The sequence below is a fragment of the Cyprinus carpio genome, chromosome B13 (assembly GCF_018340385.1).
Source record: "Cyprinus carpio isolate SPL01 chromosome B13, ASM1834038v1, whole genome shotgun sequence".
NCBI classification, from domain to species: Eukaryota; Metazoa; Chordata; class Actinopteri; order Cypriniformes; family Cyprinidae; genus Cyprinus; species Cyprinus carpio.
In genome coordinates this window covers 19,237,473-19,251,513 of record NC_056609.1, presented here as the reverse complement: position 1 = coordinate 19,251,513, position 14,041 = coordinate 19,237,473, and the positions used below count along the sequence as shown (strand labels likewise).

Sequence of the window (14,041 nt, the reverse complement as noted above, 5' to 3'; positions counted from 1 at the left end):
CCCCCCCCCATGACTGGTAATCATGAGCATTATCAAGGCAACATTTTCACAGTCATATAAGGTAATCGATATTTCCAGATCTGCCAGAGTCCAGTGTTTTCTGTGGTGTACATGCAGAGACGCTTCTAGTTTGTGTGTCCCTGTAGACTGGCTCTGAGCTCTACACGATGATGAAGGATTATTGTAGGTTAATCTGCTTGCCTGCCATCTGCCTGCTCCAAACAAATTAAACCTGAAAGCAAAGCCACATTCACAAATGTAGTTGAAAGGTAAATTGGCAGGTGCTTCCTTTTCTGATCCGCACAGCTGCTCATCTGAGCAAAAAGTAATACGAAAACAGTTTTAATTCTATATGGCAACTGGATTTTAAAACTTCATTAGAATTTGCAGTGTGATCGTTTTTTGAAGTCAGTAATACACTTTCATCCATCATTGATAGATTTTTTTTTTTTTGAACACTATATTTATGCATATATTTTTTCTACATTCTATTGTTTTCTACTAAATCATCTACATTAGCTGTTGACCTGGAGAAACTATAACCTGACTGTAAAATATTTTGTTGCGCTCTAATGATAAAGGTCATGAAAGAGTTAGATTGAGGTATTTGCTAATGCTGATGAGTATGAGATTACATAACTTTGTTTTAAATGAGACTCGAACTTGCTCTGTAATATAAACTGAATTGTCAAAGAGATTAAGATGATTCGTCTGCAAAAAAGGCATTTCAAATGTCTGATGGATGCTTACAAACATGCTATTTATTTATTTATTTATGTGTTAATTAATTTACAAAAAGATCATTTACAAACCCGATTCCAAAAAAGTTGGGACACTGTACAAATTGTGAATAAAAACAGAATGCAATGATGTGGAAGTTTCAAATTTCAATATTTTATCCAGAATACAACATAGATGATATATCAAATGTTTAAACTGAGAAAATGTATCATTTTAAGGGAAAAATAAGTTGATTTTAAATTTCATGGCATCAACACATCTCAAAAAAGTTGGGACAAGGCCACGTTTACCATCCCCACTTTTTATAACAGTCTGCAAATGTCTGGGGACTGAGGAGACAAGTTGCTCAAGTTTAGGAATAGGAATGTTGTCCCATTCTTGTCTAATACAGGCTTCTAGTTGCTCAACTGTCTTAGGTCTTCTTTGTAGCATCTTCCTCTTTATGATGTGCCAAATGTTTTCTATGGGTGAAAGATCTGGACTGCAGGCTGGCCATTTCAGTACCCAGATCCTTCTTCTACGCAGCCATGATGTTGTAATTGATCCAGTATGTGGTCTGGCATTGTCATGTTGGAAAATGCAAGGTCTTACCTGAAAGAGATGACGTCTGGATGGGAGCATATGTTGTTCTAGAACTTGGATATACCTTTCAGCATTGATGGTGCCTTTCCAGATGTGTAAGCTGCCCATGCCACATGCACTCATGCAACCCCATACCATCAGAGATGCAGGCTTCTGAACTGAGCGCTGATAACAACTGTCCTCTTTGGTCCGGATGACATGGCGTCCCAGTTTTCCAAAAAGAACTTCAAATTTTGATTCGTCTGACCACAGAACAGTTTTCCACTTTGCCACAGTTAATTTTAAATGAGCCTTGTCCCAGAGAAAACACCCGCACTTCTGGATCATGTTTAGATATGGCTTCTTTTTTGACCTATAGAGTTTTGGCACGGTGGATTGTGTTCACCGACAATGTTTTCTGGAAGTATTCCTGAGCCCAGGTTGTGATTTCCATTACAGTAGAATTCCTGTATGTGATGTAGTGCCGTCTAAGGGCCCGAAGATCACCCTTCGGGATCACCATCGGCCTTGACCCTTATGCACAGAGATTGTTCCAGATTCTCTGAATCTTTGGATGATATTATGCACGGTGGTGATGATAACTTCAAACTCTTTGCAACTTTCTGATATTGCTCCACTATTTTTCGCTTGACTTCTGAGAGACACTGCCACTGCCTCTTATTGCTACCTGTCCCAACTTTTTTGGAATGTGTAGCTCTCATAAAATCCAAAATGAGCCAATTTTTGGCATGACATTTCAAAATGTCTCACTTTCAACATTTGAAATGTTATCTATATTCTATTGTGAATAAACTATAAGTTTATGAGATTTGTAATTTATTCCATTCCTTTTTTACTCACAATTTGTACAGTGTCCCAACTTTTTTGGAATCGGGTTTGTATGTTTTACTCTAAAAATTAGGTGACTATTTTCATAATATTTCTTCAGTATTCATTGGTGATTGTTCCTTTGTAACAGAGCTCCAGCATTCTGAATGTGGGATTTCAGTAATACTAGAACTAAGAAGAGTCTCTAACCTGTCATATAAGGTCAGGTGTGCTACTTATGAACCCCTCTAGTGGCCATTAGTTGGTGTGCTGCAAAGATGGGCTTCTAAATATGTGCTCAAGGGTTAAGGCGTGTCATTGGATTAGGCTCTTAGCACCTGCCTCAGCTCTCCTCAATCTGAAATAAACACATTCAGAAGGACACTGCCGTAGACCTCTTAACTAGTGCGCTGTCTGGTCTGCTGTAACTGCTTAGCTTTATTAGGATGAAGAATGATTTGGAAATGCCGTTTTCATCAGTTCTTTTGCTAGCACATTTCTGCTTTGGTATGTATTCATCAGCATCTTTGAATATGGATGTGGCTCTGGCGATTAAACATTCCTTTACTTCAGGGATGGGGAACGTTGATCCTGGAGGGCCACTGTCCTGCAGAGTTTAGCTCCAACCCTGAAAAAGAAAATACCTACCTGTATCCTGAAGCTTACCTACCTTGATTAGCTTGTTCAGGTGTGTTTGATTAGGGTTGGAGCTAAACTCTGCAGGGACACCGGCCCTCCAGGATCAACGTTCCCTACCCCTGCTTTACTTGATTGTGTTACACTGTTGACTAATGAAAATAATCTTGAAATCTACTTCTTTGGCATTTCTGTCTCATTTGCATCACCTTTATTTCTGATTGACAGTAGGAGGTGAGCAAATAGAGACTTCCTTGAAAGAAAACTAACTCTAAATCTACATTTAGATACAAATTCATTTCATAAATGAATTTAGATATAGTGACATACCTTTGATTAACCAGGGGATATTGAAGCATGTATGATGTAAAACAACTGTAATCCTAGACAAGCAGATAGAGACAGTCATTAGTATTATTACATTATGCCATGTGTGTTTAACCTTGTGACAGAAAAATGACAAATATTGTAATAGGTACAGTTGTTGTAGGCACATGATGTCTTGTCCTTATAAGTCTGGTTATGTTACATTGTTAATTGCAGTATTTTATTGTGATATCTCATTGTTTACAGCACAGACTGACTATGCACCTTATTTCTATGATAATGGGCCTAACAGTAACAACGGTAATATGGCACTGTTAAATCTCTCAGAGGATACACCAAAAGGTACGGTTAAATTTTTGCACCATTTGATTATATAAATATCATTCTGGCTAGGTATAAACAGTATTAACAATGGTGGCTGTTTTCCAAAGACCATGTGTCTTGAGCTTGATGCAGTGTGGTGATTTTGCCCTTTTTTGCCCAGTTTGGTTGTTGACTGTGGTATTTTCAAAGGTCCAATGACCATCCAATAGTTTAAGGTAATTTTAGATTATTTTATATTTTCTTGAGGCCCCTAATTGAGAACCACTGCTTTAGAGGTCGTTTTGACTGGTGTGAATTATAAAATCACAGAAATAACTACATATGTAAATTACAGGAACACAGATATATGTTCTTAATGGAACCGACCCAGAAGTCCAGCCAGTAAAGTATGGAATGACCTTTGAACCCGGATCCAAAGAATATTTCCGTGTTCATCCTAAATCTGGAACAGTAACTCTTATAGAGGAACTCGACAGAGAGGTAAATTTCAAAATGTGTAATGTTTTAAATGTGCTGAGAATACAGTGATACTACTGCAGTGGTTCTCAACTTCAGGCCTCGGGACCCACTGCTCTGCACATTTTGAATGTTTCTGAATCTGACACACTCAGTTCAGTTCATGGATCTCTCTCCTAATGATCTGATGATCTGAATCAGGTGCGATAAATAAGGGAGACAAACAAAATGTGCAGAGCAGTGGGTCCCGAGGACTGGAGTTGAGAACCACTGTACTACTGTATAGTACATCTTTTTATTTTGGCAGGCACAGGATGCGATTGAAGTCTTTGTCAGCATCTCAGATGGCCTTAATAAAGTAAGCATTGTTAATTTATGAGTCTTATGTATGTTATGAGTTTTGAATAGATCTTTCTAATGCCCTTATGTGATGTCAGGTAGCTGAAAAGGTTTCAGTTTTTGTCATGGATGCCAATGATGAGAGACCACAGTTTCAGACCATGCCTTCCATTGTAGATGTGCCAGAGGTGAGGAATTATGTCTCTCTTTTTTAACTATACTTTATTACATAATTTAGGTTCCATAAAATATGTTTTGGAAACTACCTGGCCATCAAAAATTATTTGATTTGAATGTGATCTTGTTTGAAAACTGTATGTGTGTGTGTGTGTGTGCGCACAGAACACTACATCTGGGAGTAGCATCTACAAAGTGCAGGCAGTGGACAGAGACACCGGCTCAGGCGGATCAGTCACTTACTTCCTCCAGGTAACATCTGGCATCAGGTTGAGAGATCAAATCTGAAATATAGGTTATGAAAGCAGCAGAGTATATCTTTTTTCTTTTCCTTCCCTTATGCAGAGTTTCATTAGAATCTCTGTTTGTTCTTAAATCCAGAGCAGTGAACCGAGCACAAAATTTGCCATTGACCACCATAGTGGCGTGCTGCGGATAAAACCAGGTGAAACCCTCGATTATGAGAAATCCCACACATATTTCATCACTGTGGTGGCAAAGGTGAAACAGCGTGATTTTGTTCTCCTTATTTTACCAGTTCAAGCTTAGTTTTTCATTTCCATCTGATCTTCATTTTAATGCTTAATAATGCTATTATTATTTCTTGTCTCCTAATGAAATAGGAATTAACAGTAACTTTTGTTTTCAGGATGGAGGTGGCATTTACAAGGGCAAGCAACAAGTGATGTCATCATCTGCCACTTTGACAATAAATGTGATTGACACTCAAGACACTCCCCCTGTGTTTGTTGGGACTCCTTACTTTGGTTATGTCTATGAGGTCTCCTCGCCTGTGAGTATCCATCGTAACACACTTCAGAATCATTTAACGTGATTAACTAATCAAACCTAAATGTTAATGTATGTGTCATTTACAAATACAGTAAAACAGGAATATTGTGTATTAAAATATCTGTTTTAAAATATTTTAAAATGTAATTTAATCTTGTTATGCAATGCTGAATTTTAAGCAGCCATTACCCCAGTCTTCAGAAATCTAATATGCTGATTTGGTGCTTAAGAAACATGTCTTATTATTATTATTTGACCAGCGTTTATTTGAAATAGAAATCTTATGTAACATAAGTGTATTTACTGTCAGTTTCTATCAATTCTCGCTGAATAAAAGTAGACATAGAGGCTGTCCACATTACAGTTTGAACTTGCTAAAATATTTGTGGAGCAGCACATGCAGCTTAAAACAGCTGGAAAAGACTATACTGAACTATTGCACACATACTGTAAGGACAGGTTAGCTTATCCCCTACCAAATATCAAGAAAAATTACAGATGTTTTCTAAAATACATTCATATATCTTCTTCCTAACCGTTTGCTAATGTTACCCTATCACTTTTTGAGATTTAGGTTCAGATTCAGGTTTTACCAAAAATCAAACTATGCTAACGTTACTGCTCCTTGTCTAAGATCTAATTTTGTCTACAGGGATCTGAGATATTTACAGTTTTTGCCAAAGATGGAGACATGGATAATCCAAATCCAATCATACATTCTATAGAATCTGGTATGTATTATTGGTTTATATGAAAATGCATTTGTTATGCGCATCTTTTGATGGCTGGAAAGAAATTTCATTTTGATGTTTCAATTCCACACCACTGGTCAAAACCTCAGCAAATTCTCAACCTATTTATTCAGGAGCAGATGGGGTTTTTGCCATCAATAAAACCAGTGGATGTATCACTCTGAAGGTGTACCCCGCAGAACTGAGGAGAGAAATCTTTAATATTAAAGTCAAGGTAAAATCTCCAGCTTCTGTTTTTGTCTGGCATCAGATGTTTGGTTATTTGACATTGCTGTCCCCCTGATCTCTGACTTGAGACTGAACGTAAGCCAGTTTCAGGAATAAGCCAATTACTAAAATCTATCTCTGTCCATGCTATTTACTCTAGCTATCTACAGTAAAACATGTGCATCCTCATTGCAAGAGTATGTCAAGCCAATTAATATAACAAGGCTTTTTGAAACTGTTGGTTAATATAAATGAATTTAGTATTAGTTATAAATAATTAACAATGTCTTATTTTTTCAGGCTTCAGAGGTCAGTCCAGAAGGAAAACTCTTGGACTTTGCAGTCACCACAGTGACCATTCGGGTAGTGGATCTGAACAACCATCCACCCACATTCTTTGGAGAAAATGGACCACAGAACGTGTTTGAGTTAACTATGTATGAACATCCTCCAGAGGGAGAGTTCTTGAGGGGCTTGAAAATTACAGTCAATGACTCCGACCAGGTGTGTATTTTTTTTTTCAGCAGTAGGTTACAGGCTTGTCATAGCTAAAATTAGTGCATGCAGATTTATAAACATTAGAAAGAAAATCTGGATATCTGTTCCTTGTTTTAGGAGAGTTTAATCAAAGCTTGATTGAGTTGCAGTAATTTTGTAGTACAGATCAACCATTATTTAAAAATCAACAAGGTGTCATTGGTTTATTGTATTACTTCCATTAGCATTCCATGGGTTCAGTTGTAATAAACATTGTTATTTGTGTTACATAAATGACAGGATGGCACCCAAACAACCAGTTGATCCCTTTTAAGCTTTTGTCATATTATGCAATATTTTTAGTTATTCAGCATTTAGTCACATTGAGATGCAGAATTCATTACTAACAATAAGATCACATGGGTGAGCCCAACTGCCGAAAGGATGATGTTATCCTGATCATCTTAACAGTCCTTGTTGGCAATTCATTTAAAATAGTTTTGACTCAAGCCAACTCAGTATTCTTAATAGTTCTCTATATACCGTAAGCCCTGCTTGAGAGTTTTGTGTCTGTACTGTACGTTTTCAGGGATCAAATGCAAAATTTCACCTCAGACTGGTGGGCCCAGGGCACATGTTACGAGTGGTCCCTCAAACCGTCCTGAATGAAGCCCAAGTCACCATCCTAGTTGAGGATTCTGCTGCAATGGATTTTGAGAAATCACAGTTCTTGACATTTAAGGTAAATAGAATTTTGAGTAGAATTCTGAGTGCAATAAAATGCAGAATTTCATAGGGTCTTAGAAATCTTCTGCATCTACATCTTATCTTTTTTTTTGTTAAAATGTAATGGTGATATGAATAATTTCGTTAATCATGTAAAGGGACACAAATAAGACACAAATGGCCTGAGAATGAACCAAAACAGTTATACATATAGAAGTATTAATCAGTGTTGAGTATGTTACCAGTAGCAGAAATATATTATGCTTATTGTTTCCAGCTCCTCGCTGTAGAGATTGACACCCCTGAGAGATTCAGTGCCACGGCAGACATAATCATTCATCTGCTAGACACCAATGATAATGCTCCCAAATTCTCCTCTGATTTTTACATCACCCGGATTCCAGAAAATTCACCCGGAGGATCCAGTGTTATGTCTGTGACAGTGAGTACAGAACACTCTAGACATTATAAGCACAAAAAGATTAACATGTTTGTCATCCTCTCCAGACTGTTCTCTGTTACAGAAAAAAGATGCATTATTAATCTAAATATAACATTTGAGGGGTTGGATCAGAATCCAAAATCATGCTCAGTATGTGAATGCTTGCTAAACAGTCTATTACGTAGTAAGCTGCCAGATGGCTATCATTTTCATTCAGTTGTGTAACACTAAAACCCCAGATTTGAGCTTTAATAGACAAAAATATCATGTATCATGATGTGGTCATATCATTAGGCATTCAGGTGGCAATAACATCACATCTCTTTCTGTGTCAACATACTGAACAAAATTATAAATATATATAAAAAAAGATTCTGAAATAAATTTCCTGAAAGTTATACTCCACATCTAACCACTATGCAGGTACTGTATGATGCTAAACTCATCTCTGTCATATCAGGGTCCAAACATCTGGCACTCCACCTTTCATCAGTGGACAGAGAGATTGAACCCTACTGAGATAAACCCTCACCCTGTGTAAGCAGGCACTTGCCACATGGGAGTTAGCCTCTTTCCGGAATACAATCTGTTAAATGACCTGACGGATTTTGACCTCGGACATAAGAACATGCTTCAACCATGAGTACAAGGCAAATAATGATGTAGTCTGATTAAGGCCCGTAGCCAGCTATGAGGTTACCGAGGTCCAGACCTTGGTTAATTTTTCATGTTCAAAAATAAAATTTGTTCTCTGAATGACTAATTTGCTGTTAAACCTCTCATATTTATGTCGGCATGTGATGTATAATTCAGTATAGACTGTTTGCAAGAACTTTTAGCACTCGTGGTATGAAAATGACGGCGTGAACGAGACTTTGGAGAGATTTGAGGGAGCAGCCTTCGTGTTGCCTGATCCACGTAATATAAGCGTTTTGTTCTTGTCTTTTCCACTTAATTTAACACTTAAGAAAGTTAATAAAGTACGAAGTTTCAGTTTACGATAAGCACTATCTTTATCTTGTCTTATTTGCAAATGATTTGAAATAATTTCAGTTTATTTTTTAGGCCTATTTATTTTTCGTTTTTATTTGTTTTAATAGCAATATCTGGCAACACTGCATCACCGGCACTTAAACTGACAGTAATCAAAAAATCCCATGACATGATACGACATTCGGTAAGCGAAATGCAAAAAAAAAATATCTTGATATTATCTGTCAGAAACGTTATCAACGCTGTCAAAAACAGTAGCATTTAACACAAGTGAAGAGATCTGTAGAACAAGTAGGTTACAGAATGAAATGAAATATGCAAACACTAGCCATGAAGAAGTCTGTGCTATGTCATTCAGTACAGTGGTAACATTTTCACAAATCATGCTATAAACATTCATAAGAGCACTAGACAAAGTTATCAGCCATATAGCAATGGTTAAAAACTATAACAGTAATATGTATTGTTGCAGGAATAATAAACAACTGATAAAATTATCCACCCCTAACTGTAGAAATGTATTAACAAATTTTGATGCAATAAATAGGGTATGATTTAAGAATGATCATCCCTCCAAAACAGAGAAAACATCTTTCACAAACATCTACATGTCTGTCTCTTTTAAATTGTTTATAGTGTATATAATGAGTTGTATTTGTAGGGGTTATTACAGCACAATTCTGTAATACCACCCCCCCCCCCCCCACCCCTCCGACCTCACTAATTTTCAAAGCCTGGCTATGGCCATGGTCTGATTAACAAATCCCACATTGCTCCTAATGTTCTGCCTTTTGGCTCAAAATGTCATCTGTTCGGTTACGTAGATGTTGGCATTACAGTTATGTGTGGGAACAGATGCCAGTGGATGACATTTGCTCCTTATGCTCTCTGCAGGCCTCAGATCCTGATTCTGGTCTTTGGGGTGTGGTCAAATACTCCATCTATGGCTCAGGAGCGGACCTGTGAGTACCCTGCCCCCCTTTCATGTTGATTTCCCTTTTGTTTTCAGAGTGTGTGTGGTCTTTTTACAGGCTAGAGTGCTGTAGAGATCCTACTGATGCAATGCCAGTCAACTGGAATAAGCCACATGAAAAAAACAGTAGCTTATGCAACATCATTAACACCAAAACACAGACTATTTAGTGAGTGGGAGAACAGGCGGAATGTAAGCTCACCCCAATTCATCACACATAGCCTACAGATACTAATGCTAGACAGAATTCAACTTCCAATAACTTTTCATGTTGTTGTAAGACTAGCTGTAAGGACTTGCTGTACCCAAGAGGATCCCATTTTCTTTTCTTTTATTAGATTCCAAAGTCACCGCACAAATAGTTGAAATAGTCTTGGAACAGGGTTCAGTCCTCCCGCTGTTCTAGGCTTCTAATTTAATAAATCCATTTTAAACTTCCTAATCCCAGAGACCGATTCATAATCTCTGATAGTAGCATTCTTTTTATTTTGTAGAGTATAAACAAATAAATACAAACTATATGAATGCGTAAATGATGTTTTTTTTTGGCACAACAGATATGTTAAATCTTTCTCCTGCTGTTTGAATTTAATGTCTTGCACTCTTAAATAATGTTCATTCATTCATTCTATTCATTCCAGTTTCTTTCAAACTATTTTATCTCGTTTTCAGTATTTACATAATATCTAGTGAACAGCATACTTCAGCAAATGACACCAACATTTATCTATACAGAATCAGTAGTACAACAACAAAACTGAATTTCTGAAGCACTGCAAACAAAGAGTTAACTGGCCCTCCATCTTGGTTAATCTAATGGGATTAGGGCAGGAAATAGACTGTTCTCCTGCTCATGTAACAGCCTCACTTAAAGGTGCAGCATATATTTTCATCACCAAAAAACAATTAAATATGAAAGTAATAAAAATTGTAACCAGACAGATCTTCCAAAAACTCCTCCATCTTTCATTTTGACAAATAGGTAGTCCAAACTACTTTTGTCTAAGATAATATTAGTTGCCATAATTTCTGTGTTGGACTGGTGAAACAGAGCAGTATGTACATACACTATATATTGTTTTGTGTCAGTAAAATTCTATTCTATTCTATTCATTAATTCATTAATTCACTCACTCATTCAACTCACTCACTCACTCACTCATTCACTCATTCACTCACTCACAGGGGTCACTGATGGTTTTATTTAGCAAGGTTGCATTAAATTGATTAAAAGTGATTTACATACGATTTTTATTTAAAATAAATGCTGTTTTTTTCCAACACTGATAATAAGAAATTTTTCTTGAGCACCAAATCAGCATATTAGAATTGATTTCTGAAGGATCATGTGATGCTGAAGACTAGCTATAAATGTAGCCTTGACATTGCAAGAATAAATTACTGTACATTTTAAAATATATTCATATAGGAAATAGAAATGTTTCACAACAGTAGTTTTTACTGTACTTTTTGATCAAATAAATTCAGCCTTTCAAACACATAAACAATCTTACCAACCCTAAACATTTAAACAGTAGTGTATAGACAATTTCATCCTGTTGACAACAAGCATAAATAACAGTTTTCAAATAGAGAGTGTACCAGTGACTTATCTGTATTGTGTTCTGAAAGCTTTAAATCATGTTAACATCTCCCTGAACAACAAGCTCTGTGTAATCCTGGTTTTCCCTATCCAAGTATAACTTTTATGTGAAAGCCGAAGACACTGAGGGAAAATACAGCCTTGCAGAAGTCTTTGTCACCATTATGGACCTCAATGACCATTCACCAGCATTCAATGAAAACTCTCTAGAGAAGACAATGGTGATTGGTGCACCAGTAAAAATAGAGGTTAGCTATATTTGTTGTATTGCAAGTTCTGTTTGTTCTTCTAATAGAACACTTGTCAGTTGACTGTGCTTGATGGTTTGTAGGCGATTGATGAAGATGCAGAAGAGCCCAATAATGTCATTGAATACTCCATCATGAAGTCTGACCCAGATGACATATTTAACATTGATGCAGACACAGGAGAAATAAAGCTGAAGCCGTACATCAAGTCCATGGATATAATCCAGAATATCAGCAGTAATAAAGACTGTACCTGGTCTGTGGTTGTTCAGGCCAAAGACAGAGGTTCACCATCCTTCAGCACCACCAAAGTGGTAAAGATTGACATCACAGAAGCGGTAAGTGGGTCTTCATTAATGCTTTTTTTTTTCTCCTGAGAATCCTATTAATTTTGAGTATGAATGTATATATTGTATATAAGAAAATATGATTGAGGGACCTTCTCATTTATGCATTTTGACAGCCACGTAATTGCACATGAAAACCAGAAAAGCTACCAGAATATAAATATATATCTTAAATGCATACCATCAAAATACAACTGAATCATACTGTAATGTAAGCAAACCTCATATCAAATCTAGTATACATTTTGTGTTATTCTGTGCTTTACAGATCAAATCCAGAATGATTTCATACTTCTTGAGTCTGAGAACTCAACCTTGGACTGTTTTGGGGATTTGTTTGAGCACTGTAGTCCTCGCCATCTGTCTGACCATTTTCATATCCACCTTAATTTTCTGGAAATCTGTGAAAAAGTCCCGGGTTCAGGCAAGGGGCAAGATCAGAAAAATCATTAGGAGGCCCTGACCATCAGACACTTTGACACCGACACCAATACTTAACATTCTCCATTCTCCATTCTCCATTTTTCATCCTTACATGATTTTACTGTTGTTTAAAGGCAAGTAAAAGTCTGTAAAAGAGTACACGAGCACAGTTAAAGCATTTTTCAGAATAATAGCTTTTATTTTGCTCTTATGTGGCTGCAAAACAAGATTCAGTCTACATCATATATATTGAGATAATAAAAATGAGGCTGCATGGTCGTAATTCTGGGTGCCTCATTCAGCCCTTCTGATCTTGTCTTACTGTGCAACCAGACTCTGTTTTAACATTCAAATCCTTTTAGTCTTTAAACAGAACTTATAAATCACCAAATCAATTGTTATCAATCTGTTCTCAGCTTTTGAGATGCCATGCAGTGCTTTCTAACCAGTATACCAGTACAGTATACGGACTCTATGTACATTTGACTCAAGTATGCTGTGCTGACTGCTGTTGGCCTCTCTGGGAGTTGAGATCTCTCTGGGAGTATATTTGCCTCACTTTTACCATGTGTCTCGGACCAAACAGCAAGAAACCTATAGTACATCATCCGTGGGTCCTATGGACTTGATTTCTCTTTGTGCTCTTTTACAGACTCAACTCAAGGGACCTTTGACGTCCTTTTTATTGAAAAGTAGGGAAAATCCCATGCAATTCCTAGGCTTGGTCAGTGGTGTCATTATAATCATGGTTTTTGTGACAGTCTTCATCTCTACTGTTATATACGTGAGAAATGTCAAGTCCAACAAGATCCTACCCTCCCGTCGCATCATACAAAGGAAGCGTAAACCCTGGGGACAAGATGACTTCCATCAACCGTTCAGAGAGGAATGCTGTGGAGTTAAGTTTAGAAATGAGGATCTGGAGATCCCTACAGCAGACAATATCAACTGTAACAATAATGTCAAAGGATGTTTTCATCGAACCCCTCCGTCGCCTCCTGACGCCCCTGTCATGCCCCCGCCATTGCCAAGTCACTTTAGACACGGTGACCGGGAGTGGACGGTGCCTACAGTTTCTGCTTCGGTGGCCTCCAAGACAAAGAAAAGATCTGATAGGTGTAAAGACAATCCTGTCAACACAGCACTGGTTTCTGAACTCAAACTTAGACTGGAGCAGAAAAACATGGCAAACCGATACTGATGAAATGCATGTATATAAATATCAGTGTTCAATGGAGAGAAGACGTATCTCTCTGCCAATTCTCTGTCATGTTTCTTCTGACAAAGGAGATTTCAGGCAAGATTTGAGCAAGGCCAGCTCCGGAAGCTTCTCACTGTACAGTATCTTTTCTTATGCGTGAAGTGTTTAACTGGGATTGCAGGTAGAACCTAGGTTTTTTATTTTTTTTTATTTTACCGTGGATAACTAACAATGAGTGTGAGTTTTCATTCTTCAAAATCATGTAGTATGCACTATATATATATATATATATATATATATATATATATATATATATATATATATATATATATATATATATATATATATATATATATATATAATTTTTTTTTTTAAGGGAATACTTTTTTTTTTGCTTTGTTTTTTTACACAAGTGTCGTTGAGGCCAGTAATTAAATGCATTCTGGGTCTAATATAATATCTTTTGGA

The 14,041-nt window shown here is 36.9% G+C and overlaps 1 protein-coding gene across 1 annotated transcript; it reads left to right on the top strand.

Annotated features, from left to right (window-relative positions):
- The first annotated feature begins 3,018 nt into the window (after window positions 1-3,018).
- On the top strand, window positions 3,019-13,840 carry cdhr1a (cadherin-related family member 1a). Its single transcript, XM_042737095.1, is given in 16 exon segments — window positions 3,019-3,435; window positions 3,752-3,897; window positions 4,181-4,231; window positions 4,311-4,400; window positions 4,555-4,641; window positions 4,771-4,890; window positions 5,039-5,182; window positions 5,834-5,912; window positions 6,047-6,147; window positions 6,441-6,644; window positions 7,207-7,359; window positions 7,621-7,785; window positions 9,673-9,764; window positions 11,419-11,602; window positions 11,686-11,940; window positions 13,025-13,840. Coding segments are annotated over 16 exon segments (2,595 nt in total). The 5' UTR covers window positions 3,019-3,260; the 3' UTR covers window positions 13,574-13,840.
- Window positions 13,841-14,041: the final 201 nt, after the last annotated feature.